Source organism: Oncorhynchus masou, chromosome 9, assembly GCF_036934945.1.
Source record: "Oncorhynchus masou masou isolate Uvic2021 chromosome 9, UVic_Omas_1.1, whole genome shotgun sequence".
In the NCBI taxonomy this organism is placed as follows: domain Eukaryota; kingdom Metazoa; phylum Chordata; class Actinopteri; order Salmoniformes; family Salmonidae; genus Oncorhynchus; species Oncorhynchus masou.
In genome coordinates this window covers 72179387-72195495 of record NC_088220.1, presented here as the reverse complement: position 1 = coordinate 72195495, position 16109 = coordinate 72179387, and the positions used below count along the sequence as shown (strand labels likewise).

General features: G+C 45.3%; 1 protein-coding gene across 1 annotated transcript in view; it reads right to left on the bottom strand.

Moving 5' to 3' along the window:
* The window catches only part of LOC135546591 (chloride channel protein 2-like), an 86030-nt gene that overhangs the window by 14499 nt on the left and 55422 nt on the right, over window positions 1-16109 (bottom strand). Inside the window, exons 13-16 of the mRNA XM_064975153.1 lie at window positions 4454-4523; window positions 4205-4315; window positions 1802-2015; window positions 577-710 (exon numbers count right to left, since the gene is read on the bottom strand). Coding sequence (XP_064831225.1) covers window positions 577-710; window positions 1802-2015; window positions 4205-4315; window positions 4454-4523 — 529 coding nt within the window. The remainder of the gene's footprint in view (window positions 1-576; window positions 711-1801; window positions 2016-4204; window positions 4316-4453; window positions 4524-16109) is intronic.

The following is a 16109-nucleotide window of genomic DNA, read 5'->3' as shown; positions in this document are numbered from 1 at the left end:
GAGAAATGGAGAGAGAGGGGCCAGGAGATTAGAGTGAGAGAGGAGGGAGAGGACAGAGTGGGAAGATGGGATGGAGGAGAGGAGAAATGGAGAGAGAGGGGCCAGGAGATTAGAGTGAGAGAGGAGGGGGAGGACAGAGTGGGAAGATGGGATGGAGGAGAGGAGAAGAGGTATTTTAGAACAGTAGTTAATGTGCAGACTGCAGTGGACTCCTAACGATTCACAACAACATGGTGAGTGATGTAACTGAGAACAGCCAGGAGTCTGTGTGTGTGTGTATGTGTGTGTACAACAGGGGGTACTACAGTACAGTGTGTATGAGGGGGTATGTTTGTTTGTTTTAAATAATTGCCTTTGTGTGTGGAATTTTCTTATTATATCTTGGTTAAATGCCTCAGCTAATTGCTTTGGCATCGTTTCACAATTACAACAGACTTGGCATAAGAATACATAACTTGAATGTGTGTGTGGGGGAGCATTTATTTGACTGAACATGTTCTGTAGTGTCTATAATGTGTGTGTATGCGCGTCTGCATCTGTAAAGTATTAGTGTGTGTTTGTGGGCGTGTCTCTCACCACTGGACTCGAGCAGGGCTAGGGTATTGAGGTGTCCAGTCAGCAGTACATCATGCAGGTCTCTGTAGCAGCAGTTGAGGGTGATGTACATCACATCCCTGATCATGATGTCCTCCACACAAATATTATACTTCCTGAAGGACGATAGGCGAGAGGGATGACGAGAGGAGGAGTGGAAGAGAGGGAGAGAATATCAGCACCCAAACAGTCAGTACAGTTTTCCATTGACTCAATGTCACAAAAGAAAAAATGTTCTAAAGATCGACAACACTTGTAACTGTTCAACAGGGGGGGGGGGGGGGGGTATTTTGCCAAACTTTCTTTATTGTGAGAAATGATGGAATCTGTGTTTTTCTAATAAATTATGATTTCCAAATCATTTTGAAGGTACGTGAGGCGGGGCATGTTTTGTCATCAAGTAACTATAAAACTCCACATTTCATTCTGAAGGCATACTGCTAGCAAATTCTATTGTTCAACTATAAAAAATAATGTTTCTTTGCAGGACATGGATTGTCCTGACTCAAGAATGACTGAATTGCTTCACCTTGCTTTTCTGGTTGGCTGGCAAGTTTCACCATCCAATTATTTCAGATCTAGGCCTACAGGAGTGCAAGTTTCACCGTGGCAATGTGTTGGACATGAGAATTATTAGAATATGGCAAATATTAGTAAATGAATGCATTCTATCCATGCTGGTGTTCGCGGACTACCTGAGACGTGAAACAGATAGGTGGGAGGGCATACAGGCAGTCACCAATTTATTCAATGTGCAGTTTGTCTAAATGGGTAACGGAAACACTTCAACCACTTCATTATTCAACACGAGGGTTTTGTGAAAAACTTTTAAAAAATTGTAGGTGTGACGTCCTCACGTCCAGCTGTTTTTTGAACAAAAGATAGTTCAATGGAAATGCACTGTAGCAGGCAATTGTCACATCGATTTTCTATGCAAACTTTCTAAATGTCGACCAAAAATAATTGGACAAGTTAATGGAAACATAGCTTGTGAGTGATGACTGTAGGAAATGGGAACAAAAGGTTAACCCTCAGGTAGCGTAGTGGTTCCAGTGATGGGCCAGTAACTTAAAGCTTGCTGTTTCAAATACTAGGGCTGACAATGTGAAAAATATGTTGATGTATCCTTGAGCAAGGCACTTAACCCTAATTTGCTCCAGGGGTGCTGTTGATAGATAGATGGACAGATAGGTGTAGTCCTACATACTCGTGGTGTCCCCAGCCCAGTTCAGGGAGGTAGGGTAGTTTCTTGATCATGATGAGGGAGTCATATAGCGAGGGCTGGAGGGACTGGGCCACGGCATTGGCCAGTATCACCGCTATCATCACCGGCAGGATGTGGCTGATCTGACCCGTCAGCTCAAACACAACAACTGCCGTCGACACTGTGTGAGTGACTGCTCCAGACAGGGCCGCTGCACCTGGGAGGAGAGGGGAGAGGAGGAGAAGAGAAGAACAGAGGAGAGAGGAGGAGAAGAGAAGAACAGAGGAGAGGAGAGGAGAGAGGAGAAGAGAGGATAGGAGAGAGGAGAAGAAGAGAAGAACAGAGGAGAGGGGAGAGGAGGAGAAGAGAAGAACAGAGGAGAGGAGAGAGGAGGAGAAGAGTAGAGGATAGGAGAGAGGAGGAGAAAAGAACAGAGGAGAGGGGAGAGGAGGAGAAGAGTAGAGGAGAGCGGAGAGGAGGAGAAGAGAAGAACAGAGGAGAGGGGAGAGGAGGAGAAGAGTAGAGGAGAGCGGAGAGGAGGAGAAGAGAAGAGTAGAGGATAGGAGAGAGGAGGAGGAGAAGAGTAGAGGATAGGAGAGAGGAGGAGAAGAGAAGAACAGAGGAGAGGGGAGAGGAGGAGAAGAGAAGAACAGAGGAGAGGAGAGGAGGAGAAGAGAAGAACAGAGGAGAGGAGAGGAGGAGAAGAGAAGAACAGAGGATAGGAGAGAGGAGAAGAGAAGAACAGAGAGGAGGAGAAGAGAAGAACAGAGGAGAGCAGAGAGGAGGAGAAGAGAAGAACAGAGGAGAGCAGAGAGGAGGAGAAGAGAAGAACAGAGGAGAGGGGAGAGGAGGAGAAGAGAAGAGGAGAGGAGAGGGGAGAGGAGGAGAAGAGAAGAACAGAGGAGAGCAGGAGAAGAGAAGAACAGAGGAGAGCGGAGAGGAGGAGAAGAGAAGAACAGAGGAGAGGGGAGGAGAAGAGAAGAACAGAGGAGAGGGGAGAGGAGGAGAAGAGAAGAACAGAGGAGAGGAGAGAGGAGAAGAAGAGAAGAACAGAGGAGAGGAGAGGCGGGAGAGAAGGGAAGAAGAAAGGAGAGGAGGGAATAGGTACAGGTTACTGTCCATACAGGTTACTGTACCTGTTACTGTCGGCAGGGTAGCCTAGTGGTTAGAGTGTTGGTGTTCGAATCCCCGAGCTGACAAGGTACAAAGCTGTCGTTCTGCCCAGGCAGTTAACCCACTGTTCCTAGGCCGTCATTGAAAATAAGAATTTGTTCTTAACTGACTTGCCTAGTAAAATAAAGGTAATAAAAAATACAGGTTACTGTACCCATTACTGTCCATACAGGTTACTGTACCCGTTAGTGTACATACAGGTTACTGTCCATTGACATGACTAAAGTAGTAAAAGCAATATCAGTGTAATCATACTTCTCTTCAACTCAACTCTATACTGAGCCTTCATCAATAATACTGGAGCAACAAAGTGAGGAGGGAGGGATGAGAGGGGAGGGAAGGAGATGGTAGGTAGAGACGGGTTGGATTGAGATTACATTGTACCTCACATTTCTATTTATTTAAGAACCGTTATTGAAGCGAAAAAGAGATGAGTGGATAAAATGAGAAAAAATAAGGAGTTGAGAGAGTGGGTGGGATGGGGGTGCAGAGATAGAGGGGAGGGAGGTAAGGTTGATTATTCCTAACTTTATTAGGAGAGAGCGAGAGAGTGAGAAAAAGGGAGAGAGAGCAACTGAGAGAAAGAGAGAGAGAGAGGGCAAATCTAGCCATGCTGAGATGAAAGAAGGCTCATCAGAGAGAGACAGAAAGCTGAGGTGAGTGAACATCAGCACCCATTAGACACAAACACAGATGACATCAACCCCAACACTGAACAACAGCATAATCAGCACAACAGTCAACAACAACGCTAACAGAATCACTCATAGCACCAACATTAAAGGAAAATTCCACCCAAAAACGATCTTTTGGTATTTGTTGCATAAGTCAATTGTTGATATAGTTCCAAATGTTTTGCTTGTCAGCAATCAAACTTTCAAGATTTGAAACTTTCAAAATACAGAAATCATCCACGTATGATGCAATTTGATTTCTGTATTTTGAAAGTTACATATCTTGAAAACTTGATGGAACTATGTCAACAATTGACTAATGAAACAAATACAAAAAGATTGTTTTTGGTGGAGTTTTCTTTTAAGATGCATCTTACCAAATGGGACATCATATTGTTTTTGTCTGTGACATAAAGGGCTTTCTTGCTTTATCTGTCTTTGCACTACCTAATAGTTAAAATAATGGTGCCTAGTTGTGTCTAGTCTTAAATAGGTATTGATAATCTTGTCTATCTGTACCAAACTTAGTCTTTGTGTGTATATTTCTACAGTAACTCACCCACGGCTGCGTACACTCCTGGCTCTATGGGGTAGATGGTGCCATCAGAGTGGACGCCGTCAGGGAACCAGGCGGCCATGCTCTCCCCGACCAGACGGCCAAACGCTGCCCCTAGAACACACACACACACACACACACACTGTTAATGAGAGAGTAACATATTGGTACACAGACACTCACAAGACTGAATAGCATATACACAGGGATAACATTATTGTTGAAACACACACATTCGCACACAATTCTTACCAATGACGAAGACAGGCATGAAGGCTCCACAGGGCACAGGCATGGTCATGGCCAGAGCAGACATCCAGAACTGAGACAGACAGACACAGGGAGTCACACAGGGAACAGTGTGGCATTTCAATTAGGGAACAGGACAATATTTAATTTAAAGATGCTACCAGCAGTTTTGGATACTTTTTTGACAGTTTTTCTGAAAGTAGCGCACATGCGTCAAAAGTGGTCCCCGAAAATCACGTACGGTGTCACATACAGTTGAAGTCGGAAGTTTACATACACTTATGTTGGAGTCATTAAAACTTGTTTTTCAACCACTCCAAATTTCTAGTTAACAAACTATAGTTTTGTCAAGTCGGTAAGGACATCTACTTTGTGCATGACACAAGTAATTTTTCCAAGAATTGTTTATAGACATATAATTCACTGTATCACAATTCCAGTGGGTCAGAAGTTTACATACACTAAGTTAACAGTTACTTTAAACAGCTTGGAAAATTCCAGAAAATTATGTCATGGATTTAGAAGCTTCTGATTCTGCTTCTGACACAATTTGAGTCAATTGGAGGTGTACCTGTGGATGTATTTTAAGGCCTCCCTTCAAACTCAGTGCCTCTTTGCTTGACATCATGGGAAAATCAAAAGAAATCAGCCAAGACCTCAGAATTCTTTTTTGTAGACCCCCACAAGCCTGTTTCATCCTTGGAAGCCATTTCCAAACGTTCATCTGTACAAATAATAGTACTCAAGTATAAACACCATGGGACCACGCAGCCGTCATACCGCTCAGGAAGGAGACTCGTTCTCTCACCTAGAGATGAACGTACTTTGTTGCGAAAAGTGCAAATCAATCCCAGAACAACAGCAAAGGACCCTGTGAAGATGCTAGAGGAAACCTGTACAGAAGTACCTATATCCACAGTAAAACGAGTCCTATATCGACATAACCTGAAAGGCCGCTCAGCAAGGAAGAAGCCACTGCTACAAAACCGCATTACAACTGCACATGGGGACAAAGATCGTACTTTTTGGAGAAATGTCCTCTGGTCTGATGAAACAAAAATAGAACTGTTTGGCCATAATGACCATCGTTATGTTTGGAGGAAAAAGGGTGAGGCTTGCAAGCCGAAGAACATCATCCCAACTGTCAATCACGGGGGTGGCAGCATCATGTCGTGGGGGTGCTTTGCTGCAGGAGGGACTGGGCACTTCACAAAATAGATGGCATCATGAGTTAGGAAAATTATGTGGCTATATTGAAGCAACATCTCAAGACATCAGTCAGGAAGTTAAAGCTTGGTTGCAAATGGGTCATCCAAATGGACAATGACCCGAGCATACTTCCAAAGTTGTGGCAAAATGGCTAACAACAACAACAAAGTCAAGGTACTAGAGTGGCCATCACAAAGCCCTGACCTCAATCCTATAGAAAAATTGTGGGCAGAACTGAAAAAGCATGTGCGAGCAAGGAGGCCTACAAACCTGACTCAGTTAGACCAGCTCTGTCATGAGGAATGGACCAAAATTCACCCAACTTATTGTGGGAAGCTTGTGGAAGGCTACCCGAAACATTTGACCCAAGTTAAACAATTTAAAGGCAATGCTACCAAATACTAATTGAGTGAATGTAAACTTCTGACATAAAAGCAATAACAGCTGAACATAAATAATTCTCTCTACTATTATTCTGATATTTCACATTCTTAAAATAAAGTGGTGATCCTAACTGACCTAAGACAGGGAATTTGTACTAGGATAAATGTCAGGAGTTGTGAAAAACTGAGTTTAAATGTATTTGGCTAAGGTGTATTTAAACTTGCGACTTCAACTGTATTTGCAGATATGTGCACCACGTCATTAGTCTTTTTCTCTGTCTGATGTGTTCATGTGTATGGAATTTGCACTGAGCCATTGGGCCCACCCTTCAACCTAATTGCGTAACGCTTGGTAGGCCTGAGCCAGCCTTCTTCTTCTTTCACTGTGCAACCTCATTAGACCTGATCACATGATTGTGCTTTCTCCAGAAAAAAATGTCATGCACATAGCTCTCTTTCGCTCACTCAAGCCGGCCATAGATTGGAACTGGCCTACCTGGTTAAATAAAGCTGAAATAAAATAAATGAAAAGAGGTAGCTTTATCCAGCCATAACTCTGCTAAATATGTAGCTAGAATGCTATTAATAATGTAGCTAGAATGCTATTAATAAATAATACTATTAATGATGTCAGGCCTGAAAGAGAACTATATCTAGATATTGAATTATAGGGTCGTTCATGAAAGACAAAGGCAGAAAAATGATTGATATCGGATGTTTTTCCGAGATGGCCTCAAGGATGAAAATCCTTGTTGCCTCATCCAGTCCATAAAAGTAATCTTCGGTCGAAAGGTAAGAGACTAAGCTTTAGCATTAGCTAGGCTAGTCAACAGTCAATAGCATGCTTTCAAAGCTAACGTAGATACAGTGCCTTGCGAAAGTATTCGGCCCCCTTGAACTTTGCGACCTTTTGCCACATTTCAGGCTTCAAACATAAAGATATAAAACTGTATTTGTTTGTGAAGAATCAACAACAAGTGGGACACAATCATGAAGTGGAACGACATTTATTGGATATTTCAAACTTTTTTAACAAATCAAAAACTGAAAAATTGGGCGTGCAAGATTATTCAGCCCCTTTACTTTCAGTGCAGCAAACTCTCTCCAGAAGTTCAGTGAGGATCTCTGAATGATACAATGTTGACCTAAATGACTAATGATGATAAATACAATCCACCTGTGTGTAATCAAGTCTCTGTATAAATGCACCTGCACTGTGATAGTCTCAGAGGTCCGTTAAAAGCGCAGAGAGCCTCATGAAGAACAAGGAACACACCAGGCAGGTCCGAGATACTGTTGTGAAGAAGTTTAAAGCCGGATTTGGATACAAAAAGATTTCCCAAGCTTTAAACATCCCAAGGAGCACTGTGCAAGCGATAATATTGAAATGGAAGGACTATCAGACCACTGCAAATCTACCAAGACCTGGCCGTCCCTCTAAACTTTCAGCTCATACAAGGAGAAGACTGATCAAAGATGCAGCCAAGAGGCCCATGATCACTCTGGATGAACTGCAGAGATCTAAAGCTGAGGTGGGAGACTCTGTCCATAGGACAACAATTAGTCGTATATTGCACAAATCTGGCCTTTATGGAAGAGTGGCAAGAAGAAAGCCATTTCTTAAAGATATCCATAAAAAGTGTTGTTTAAAGTTTGCCACAAGCCACCTGGGAGACACACCAAACATGTGGAAGAAGGTGCTCTGGTCAGATGAAACCAAAATTGAACTTTTTGGCAACAATGCAAAACGTTATGTTTGGCATAAAAGCAACACAGCTCATCACCCTGAACAACCATTCCCACTGTCAAACATGGTGGTGGCAGCATCATGGTTTGGGCCTGCTTTTCTTCAGCAGGGACAGGGAAGATGGTTAAAATTGATGGGAAGATGGATGGAGCCAAATACAGGACTATTCTGGAAGAAAACCTGATGGAGTCTGCAAAAGACCTGAGACTGGGACGGAGATTTGTCTTCCAACAAGACAATGATACAAAACATAAAGCAAAATCTACAATGGAATGGTTCAAAAATAAACATATCCAGGTGTTAGAATGGCCAAGTCAACGTCCAGACCTGAATCCAATCGAGAATCTGTGGAAAGAACTGAAAACTGCTGTTCACAAATGCTCTCCATCCAACCTCACTGAGCTCGAGCTGTTTTGCAAGTAGGAATGGGAAAAAAAATGTCAGTCTCTCGATGTGCAAAACTGATAGAGACATACCCCAAGCGACTTACAGCTGTAATCGCAGCAAAACGTGGCCCTACAAAGTATTAACTTAAGGGGGCTGAATAATTTTGCACGCCCAATTTTTCAGTTTTTGATTTGTTAAAAAAGTTTGAAATATCCAATAAATGTTGTTCCACTTCATGATTGTGTCCCACTTGTTGATTCTTCACAAAAAAATACAGTTTTATATCTTTATGTTTGAAGCCTGAAATGTGGCAAAAGGTCGCAAAGTTCAAGGGGGCCCGAATACTTTCGCAAGGCACTGTAGCTAGCATTTATGGTAAATGCATCACACTGTCCATCTAGCCAACTGAAAACCGTTTCAAAATGGGAAATCGCTCTACTAATATATGTATGTTGTGTATTTTTGTAGCTGCATAGAATCTCTTATTGACTGGCTAAAATTGTGGACATAGATGTTTGTAACTACCAGTGTCTAGCTAGCTGGCTAGGCTGTGTTTACAACTGGTGGTCTTTACCTATAGGAAACAGTAATAAAGGGTGTCAAGGACCTGAATTTAACAGTGTGGAAGATGCTACATTGCATTCTGTCAAACATGTTTGCCATTGCCACAACCTGGACTGGTGCAGGGGATAAGGCCTGTTTCAAAGGCTTGTTTCTAAAGACTATGCTTCACAGTAAGTTTTGTTATTATTAAATGTTACTTTTCAGTACATTTTTTAAACTCGTTGCGTAACACCTGGTGCAATTGAAATGTAACTCAATGTTCATTATTAGTGTATAAGAGCCATTAGAAAGAACCCTGCACCCCGGGATGCCACAGACGAGAGGTCCAGATTCAGGTCGCCCTTTACCTGAAAGGGGCCTCCAATGGAAGGCGGGAGAAGGCGGTGCACAGGGGAGAGGGATCCGCTGCAGTGAGGATTCAACATTAAGTCTCGGACCACCTATCTCAAAACCAGCCCACTTTAGTCTTACGGACCAATGCAATAGGTATGTTCCCTCACTCCACCATGTACATATACTTTAATTATAATTCTATGCTGCTACTGCACTGTAGTTATTCCACTCTATGCACAAACAATGTCCATACTATATGCCTATTGTCACGCCCTGGCCATAGTTTACTTTGTATGTTTCTATGTTTTGATTGGTCAGGGTGTGATCTGAGTGGGTATTCTATGTTGGATGTCTTGTTTGTCTATTTCTGTGTTTGGCCTGATATGGTTCTCAATCAGGGGCAGGTGTTAGTCATTGTCTCTGATTGGGAACCATATTTAGGTAGCCTGGGTTTCACTGTGTGTTTGTGGGTGATTGTTCCTGTCTCTGTGTTTAGCACAAGATAGGGCTGTTTTCGGTTTTTGTACTTTTGCTATTTTGTTAGTTTAATCGTGTATAGTTTCCTTATTAAATCAAATGAATCACAACTACGCTGCATTTTGGTCCGCTCCTCCTTCCCACAACGAAAACCGTGACAGAATCACAGGACCAAGCAGCGTGGTAACAGGCAAAAGCAACAGCAGGAGCAACAAAAGAAGGAATGGACATGGGAGGACGAATTAGATGGAGAAGGACCCTGGGCTCAGCCTGGAGAATATCGCCGCCCCAAGGAAGGACCGGAGGCGGAGAAAACGGAGAGGCGCCGAAAACGGAGAGGCGCCGGTATGAGGAGGCAGCATGGCGAAGCGGATGGAAGCCCGAGAGTCAGCCCCAAAAATATATTGGGGGGGTGGGGGGGCCTCAGGGAGAGTGTGTCAGGAGTTAGACCTGAGCCCACTCTCCCTGTTTAACGTGAAGAGCCAAGGAGGAGACCAGAACCAGAGCCGGTGTTGGAGGTGAGCGAAACAGAGACTGTGAAGGAGTTAATGGGGAAATTGGAGGAGAGAGTAATGAGGGAGTTGCTGTTTGTGCTTTAAATATGGAATTCGCCCGACGGAGCGTGTCGGGGATTTGATGGCACCTGGGTCAGTGCTCCATACTCGTCCTGAGGTGCGTGCTAGTCGGCTGGTGAAGTTGGTGCCAGCCTCACGCACCAGGCCTCCTGTGCACCTCCCTAGCCTTGAGTGTCCTGTGCCAGCACTGCTCTCAAAATCTCCAGTACGCCTTCACAGTCTAGCCCATCCTGTGCCACCTGCACACACCAGCCCTCCGATGGCAGCTCCCCGCACCAGGCTTCCTGTGCGTGTCCTCGGCCCAGTACCACCAGTGCCAGCACCACTCATCAGGTCTACAGTGAGCCTCGCCTCTCCAGCGCTGCCGTAGCCTTCCTCCTCTCCTGCGCTGCCGGAGTCTCCCGCCTGTTCAGCGCAGTCAGAGCCTTCCTCCCCTACAGCGCTGACAGAGTCTCCCGCCTGTTCAGCGCAGCCAGAGCCTTCCTCCTCTCCTGCGCTGCTGGAGTCTACCGCCTGTTTAGCGCTGCCAGAGCCTTCCGCCTCTACAGCGTTGCCGGAGTCTCCTGGCTGTTTAGCGCAGCCAGAGCTGCCAGCCTGCATGGAGCAGCCAGAGCTGCCAGTCTGCATGGAGCAGCCAGAGCTGTCAGTCTGCATGGAGCAGCCAGAGCTGTCAGTCTGCATGGAGCAGCCAGAGCTGCCAGTCTGCATGGAGCTGCCAGTCTGCATGGAGCTGCCAGTCTGCATGGAGCTGCCAGAGCTGCCAATCTGCATGGAGCAGCCAGAGCTGCCAGATCTGCCAGACTCTTCCAGGTCAGCCAGACTCTTCCAGACTCTTCCAGGTCAGCCAGACTCTTCCAGATCCGCCAGTCAGCCAGACTCTTCCAGATCCGCCAGTCAGCCAGACTCATCCAGATCCGCCAGTCAGCCAGACTCATCCAGATCCGCCAGTCAGCCAGACTCTTCCAGATCCGCCAGTCAGCCAGACTCTTCCAGATCCGCCAGTCAGCCAGACTCTTCCAGATCCGCCAGTCAGCCAGACTCTTCCAGATCTGCCAGTCAGCCAGACTCTTCCAGATCCTTCCTCCTCTCCTGTGCTGCCGGAGTCTCCCGCCTGTCCGGCGCTGCTGCCGGAGTCTCCCGCCTGTCCGGCGCTGCTGCCGGAGTCTGAAGAGCCCCTCTGTCCCGAGCTGCCCCTCTGTCCCGAGCTGCCCCGGGACAGAGGGGCAGCTCGGGACAGAGGGGCAGCTCGGGACAGAGGGGCAGCTCGGGACAGAGGGGCTCTTCAGACTCCGGCAGCAGCGCCGGACAGGCGGGAGACTCCGGCAGCAGCGCCGGACAGGCGGGAGACTCCGGCAGCAGCGCCGGACAGGCGGGAGACTCCGGCAGCAGCGCCGGACAGGCGGGAGACTCCGGCAGCAGCGCCGGACAGGCGGGAGACTCCGGCAGCACAGGAGAGGATGAAGGATCTGGAAGAGTCTGGCTGACTGGCAGATCTGGAAGAGTCTGGCTGACTGGCGGATCTGGAAGAGTCTGGCTGACTGGCGGATCTGGATGAGTCTGGCTGACTGGCGGATCTGGATGAGTCTGGCTGACTGGCGGATCTGGATGAGTCTGGCTGACTGGCGGATATGGAAGAGTCTGGCTGACTGGAGGGGCAGCTCGGGACAGAGGGGCAACCCAATAGGTTCAGGTTTTGCGGCCGGAGTCCGCACATTGGGGGGGGGGGGTACTGTCACGCCCTGGCCATAGTTTATTTTGTATGTTTCTATGTTTTGATTGGTCAGAGTGTGATCTGAGTGGGTATTCTATGTTGGATGTCTTGTTTGTCTATTTCTGTGTTTGGCCTGATATGGTTCTCAATCAGGGGCAGGTGTTAGTCATTGTCTCTGATTGGGAACCATATTTAGGTAGCCTGGGTTTCACTGTGTGTTTGTGGGTGATTGTTCCTGTCTCTGAGTTTTGCAACAGGTAGGGCTGTTTTCGGTTTTCGTACGTTTGTTATTTTGTTAGTTTAATCGTGTATAGTTTCCTTATTAAATAAAATTAATCACAACTACGCTGCATTTTGGTCCGCTCCTCCTTCCCACAACGAAAACCGTGACACCTATAGGTCTTTTTTTCTTCTTTTTGTGTACTTTTACTATGCCACTTTGAATACTATGTCACTTTTGTTGCGATTGCACTGTGATATTTCACTGGATTTATTTGTTGTCACCTGTTGATCCAGGGAACATGGACTGGCACTCTTCATCTGATCATTTATGCACAAATAATAATTTACAGTAGTTGTACCTACTTATTGGAAATCACAAAACGTTTTTTAAATGGACATGGCATCCATTGTCTTAAATAATACAAATCTATAAATATATTTTAAAAATACTGGAAAAATGTGTGCACGCCGCTGGGGATACAGCATGTCACTGAATTGCCATATAAATCCTTAGTCATATCTTGTGCATATATTTGCATAGGACGTGTCACTGTTATGTTATATTTGTTATGGTGAAGGGATACAACAAGAGAAACAAATAGTGATGCATTTTCCAGCACAGATTCTGTGTTATTACATAGCAACTACCATCTCTGTTTCCAGGTAACACTGTGGGCTAGTTGGGATGTTTAAAGCGGATCCTTTGTTCGCACCAGCCAGGGCATTTGAACTGATTCAAGAGGCCGACCCAAAACAATGCCCCCGGAGGAGAGGAATTCAGAGCGGTCTTCTAGTGAGACGTAGGAGGTGCGCACACCGCCCACTTCTTCCAAGTATGTTACTCGCTAATGTTCAGTCCCTAGATAACAAAGTTGACGAGAACAGGACAAGGGTTGCTTTCCAGAGAGACATCAGGGATTGTAACATACACTGTTTCACAGAAACGTGACTCAGTGCATCGTGCTGAAAGGAATTAACATCTCTCTGGGAAGAAGAAGCACGGGGGTGTATATTTCATGATTAACGACTCATGTTGTAATTGTAATAACATACAGGAACTCAATTCCTTTTGTTCACCTGACCTAGAATACCTCACAATCAAATGCCGACCTTATTATCTCCCTAGAGAATTCTCTTCAGTTATTGTCACAGCCATGTATATCCTCCCTCAAGCCGATACTACCTAAATTATATTGGCATATCGACTGTAGCACTCGCGCTGAAAAAACACTGGACCATTGTTGCTCTAACTTACGTCATTCATACAATGCACCCCACCCTCCTTTCAGCAAATCAGACCACGACTCCATTTCCCTGCTCCAGCAGGTATATCTCACTGGTCACCCCCAAAGCCAATTCTTCCTTTGGCCGCCTTTCCTTCCAGTTCTCTGCCGCCAATGACTGGATCGAACTGCAAAAATCACTGAAGCTGGAGACTCATATCTCCCTCACTAGCTTTAAGCACCAGATGTCAGAGCAGCTCTCAGATCACTGCACCTGTACATTGCCAATCTGTAAATAGCCCATCCAATTTATTTATTTATCTTGCTCCTTTGCACCCCAGTATCTCTACTTACACATCCATCTTCTGCACATTTTCCATTCCAGTGTTTAATTGGTATATTGTAATTACTTCGCCACCATGGCCTATTTATTGCTTTACCTCCCTTATCCTACCTCATTTGCCCATGCTGTATATAGACTTTTTCTACTGTATTATTGACTGTATGTTTGTTTATTTATGTGTTGTTGGATGTGTCGAACTGCTTTGCTTTATCTTGGCCAGGTTGCAGTTGCAAATGAGTACTTGTTCTCAATTAGCCTACCTGGTTAAATAAAGGTGAAAAAAAAAATATATCCTCCCTTCCTATAAGCAGAAACTTTGTGATAAGGACTATTCAACGCTAGTCTAACCAAGCGGAATCCACGCTTCAAGATTGTTTTGATCAATCTTATGGACTAATATGGACGCGTACACTGAGACGGTTACTGAATGTATCAAGAAGTGTAGAGAATATATTGTACCCACTGTGACTATCAAAACCTACCCTAACCAGAAACCGTGGATAGATGGCAGCATTCGCGCAAAACTGAAAGCACGAACCACCACATTTAACCATGGCAAGGTGACTGGGAATTTGGCAGAATACTAACAAAGTAGTCATTCCCTCCACAAGGTAATAAAACAGGCTAAATGTCAGTATTGAGACAAAATGGAGTCAATTCAATGGCTCAGACAAGAGAAGTATGTGGCAGGGTCTACAGACAATCACGGACTACAAAAGGAAAAGCAGCCACGTCACGGACACCGACGTCTTGCATCCAGACAAGCTAAACAAGTTCGTTGTCTGCTTTGAGGACAACACAGTGCCACCGACGAGGCCAGCTACCAAGGACTGTTTGCGCTCCTTCTCTGTGGCCGACGTGAGTAAGACATTTAAATGTGTTAACTCTCGCAGGGCTGCCGGCCTTGACGGCATCCCAAACCACGTCTTCAGAGCATGCACAGACCAGCTTGCTGGTGCGTTTACGGAAATATTCAATTTCTCCCTATGCCAATCTGCCGTACCCACATGCTTCAAAATGGCCAGTATTGTTCCTGTACCCAAGAATGCAAAGATAATTGAACTATTATTCCGTAGGCACTCACTTCGGTCATCATGAAGTGCTTTGAGAGACTAGTCAAGGATCATATCACCTTCACCTTTTTTTATTTTTTTTATTTATTTCACCTTTATTTAACCAGGTAGGCTAGTTGAGAACAAGTTCTCATTTACAACTGCGACCTGGCCAAGATAAAGCATAGCAGTGTGAACAGACAACACAGAGTTACACATGGAGTAAACAATTAACAAGTCAATAACACAGTAGAAAAAAAGGGGAGTCTATATACAATGTGTGCAAAAGGCATGAGGAGGTAGGCGAATAATTACAATATTGCAGATTAACACTGGATTGATAAATGATCATGTACAGGTAGAGATATTGGTGTGCAAAAGAGCAGAAAAGTAAATAAATAAAATAAAAACTGTGGGGATGAGGTAGGTGAAAATGGGTGGGCCATGGATAAGAGCGTCTGCTAAATGACTTAAATGTATTTACCAATAGATTATGTACAGCTGCAGCGATCGGTTAGCTGCTCAGATAGCTGATGCTTGAAGTTGGTGAGGGAGATAAAGGTCTCCAACTTCAGCGATTTTTGCAATTCGTTCCAGTCACAGGCAGCAGAGTACTGGAACGAAAGGCGGCCGAATGAGGTGTTGGCTTTAGGGATGATCAGTGAGATACACCTGCTGGAGCGCGTGCTACGGATGGGTGTTGCCATCGTGACCAGTGAACTGAGATAAGGCGGAGCTTTACCTAGAATGGCCTTGTAGACGACCTGGAGCCAGTGGGTCTTGCGACGAATATGTAGCGAGGGCCAGCCGACTAGAGCATACAAGTCGCAGTGGTGGGTAGTATAAGGTGCTTTAGTGACAAAACGGATGGCACTGTGATAAACTGCACCCAGTTTGCTGAGAAGAGTGTTGGAAGCAATTTTGTAGATGACATCGCCGAAGTCGAGGATCGGTAGGATAGTCAGTTTTACTAGGGTAAGCTTGGCAGCGTGAGTGAAGGAGGCTTTGTTACGGAATAGAAAGCCGACTCTTGATTTGATTTTCGATTTGAGATGTTTGATATGGGTCTGGAAGGAGAGTTTGCAGTCTAGCCAGACACCTAGGTACTTATAGGTGTCCACATATTCAAGGTCGGAACCATCCAGTGTGGTGATGCTAGTCGGGCAAGCGGGTGCAGGCAGCGATCGGTTGAAAAGCATGCATTTGGTTTTACTAGCGTTTAAGAGCAGTTGGAGGCCACGGAAGGAGTGTTGTATGGCATTGAAGCTCGTTTGGAGGTTAGATAGCACAGTGTCCAATGACGGGCCGAAAGTATATAGAATGGTGTCGTCTGCGTAGAGGTGGATCAGGGAATCGCCCGCAGCAAGAGCAACATCATTGATATATACAGAGAAAAGAGTCGGCCCGAGAATTGAACCCTGTGGCACCCCCAT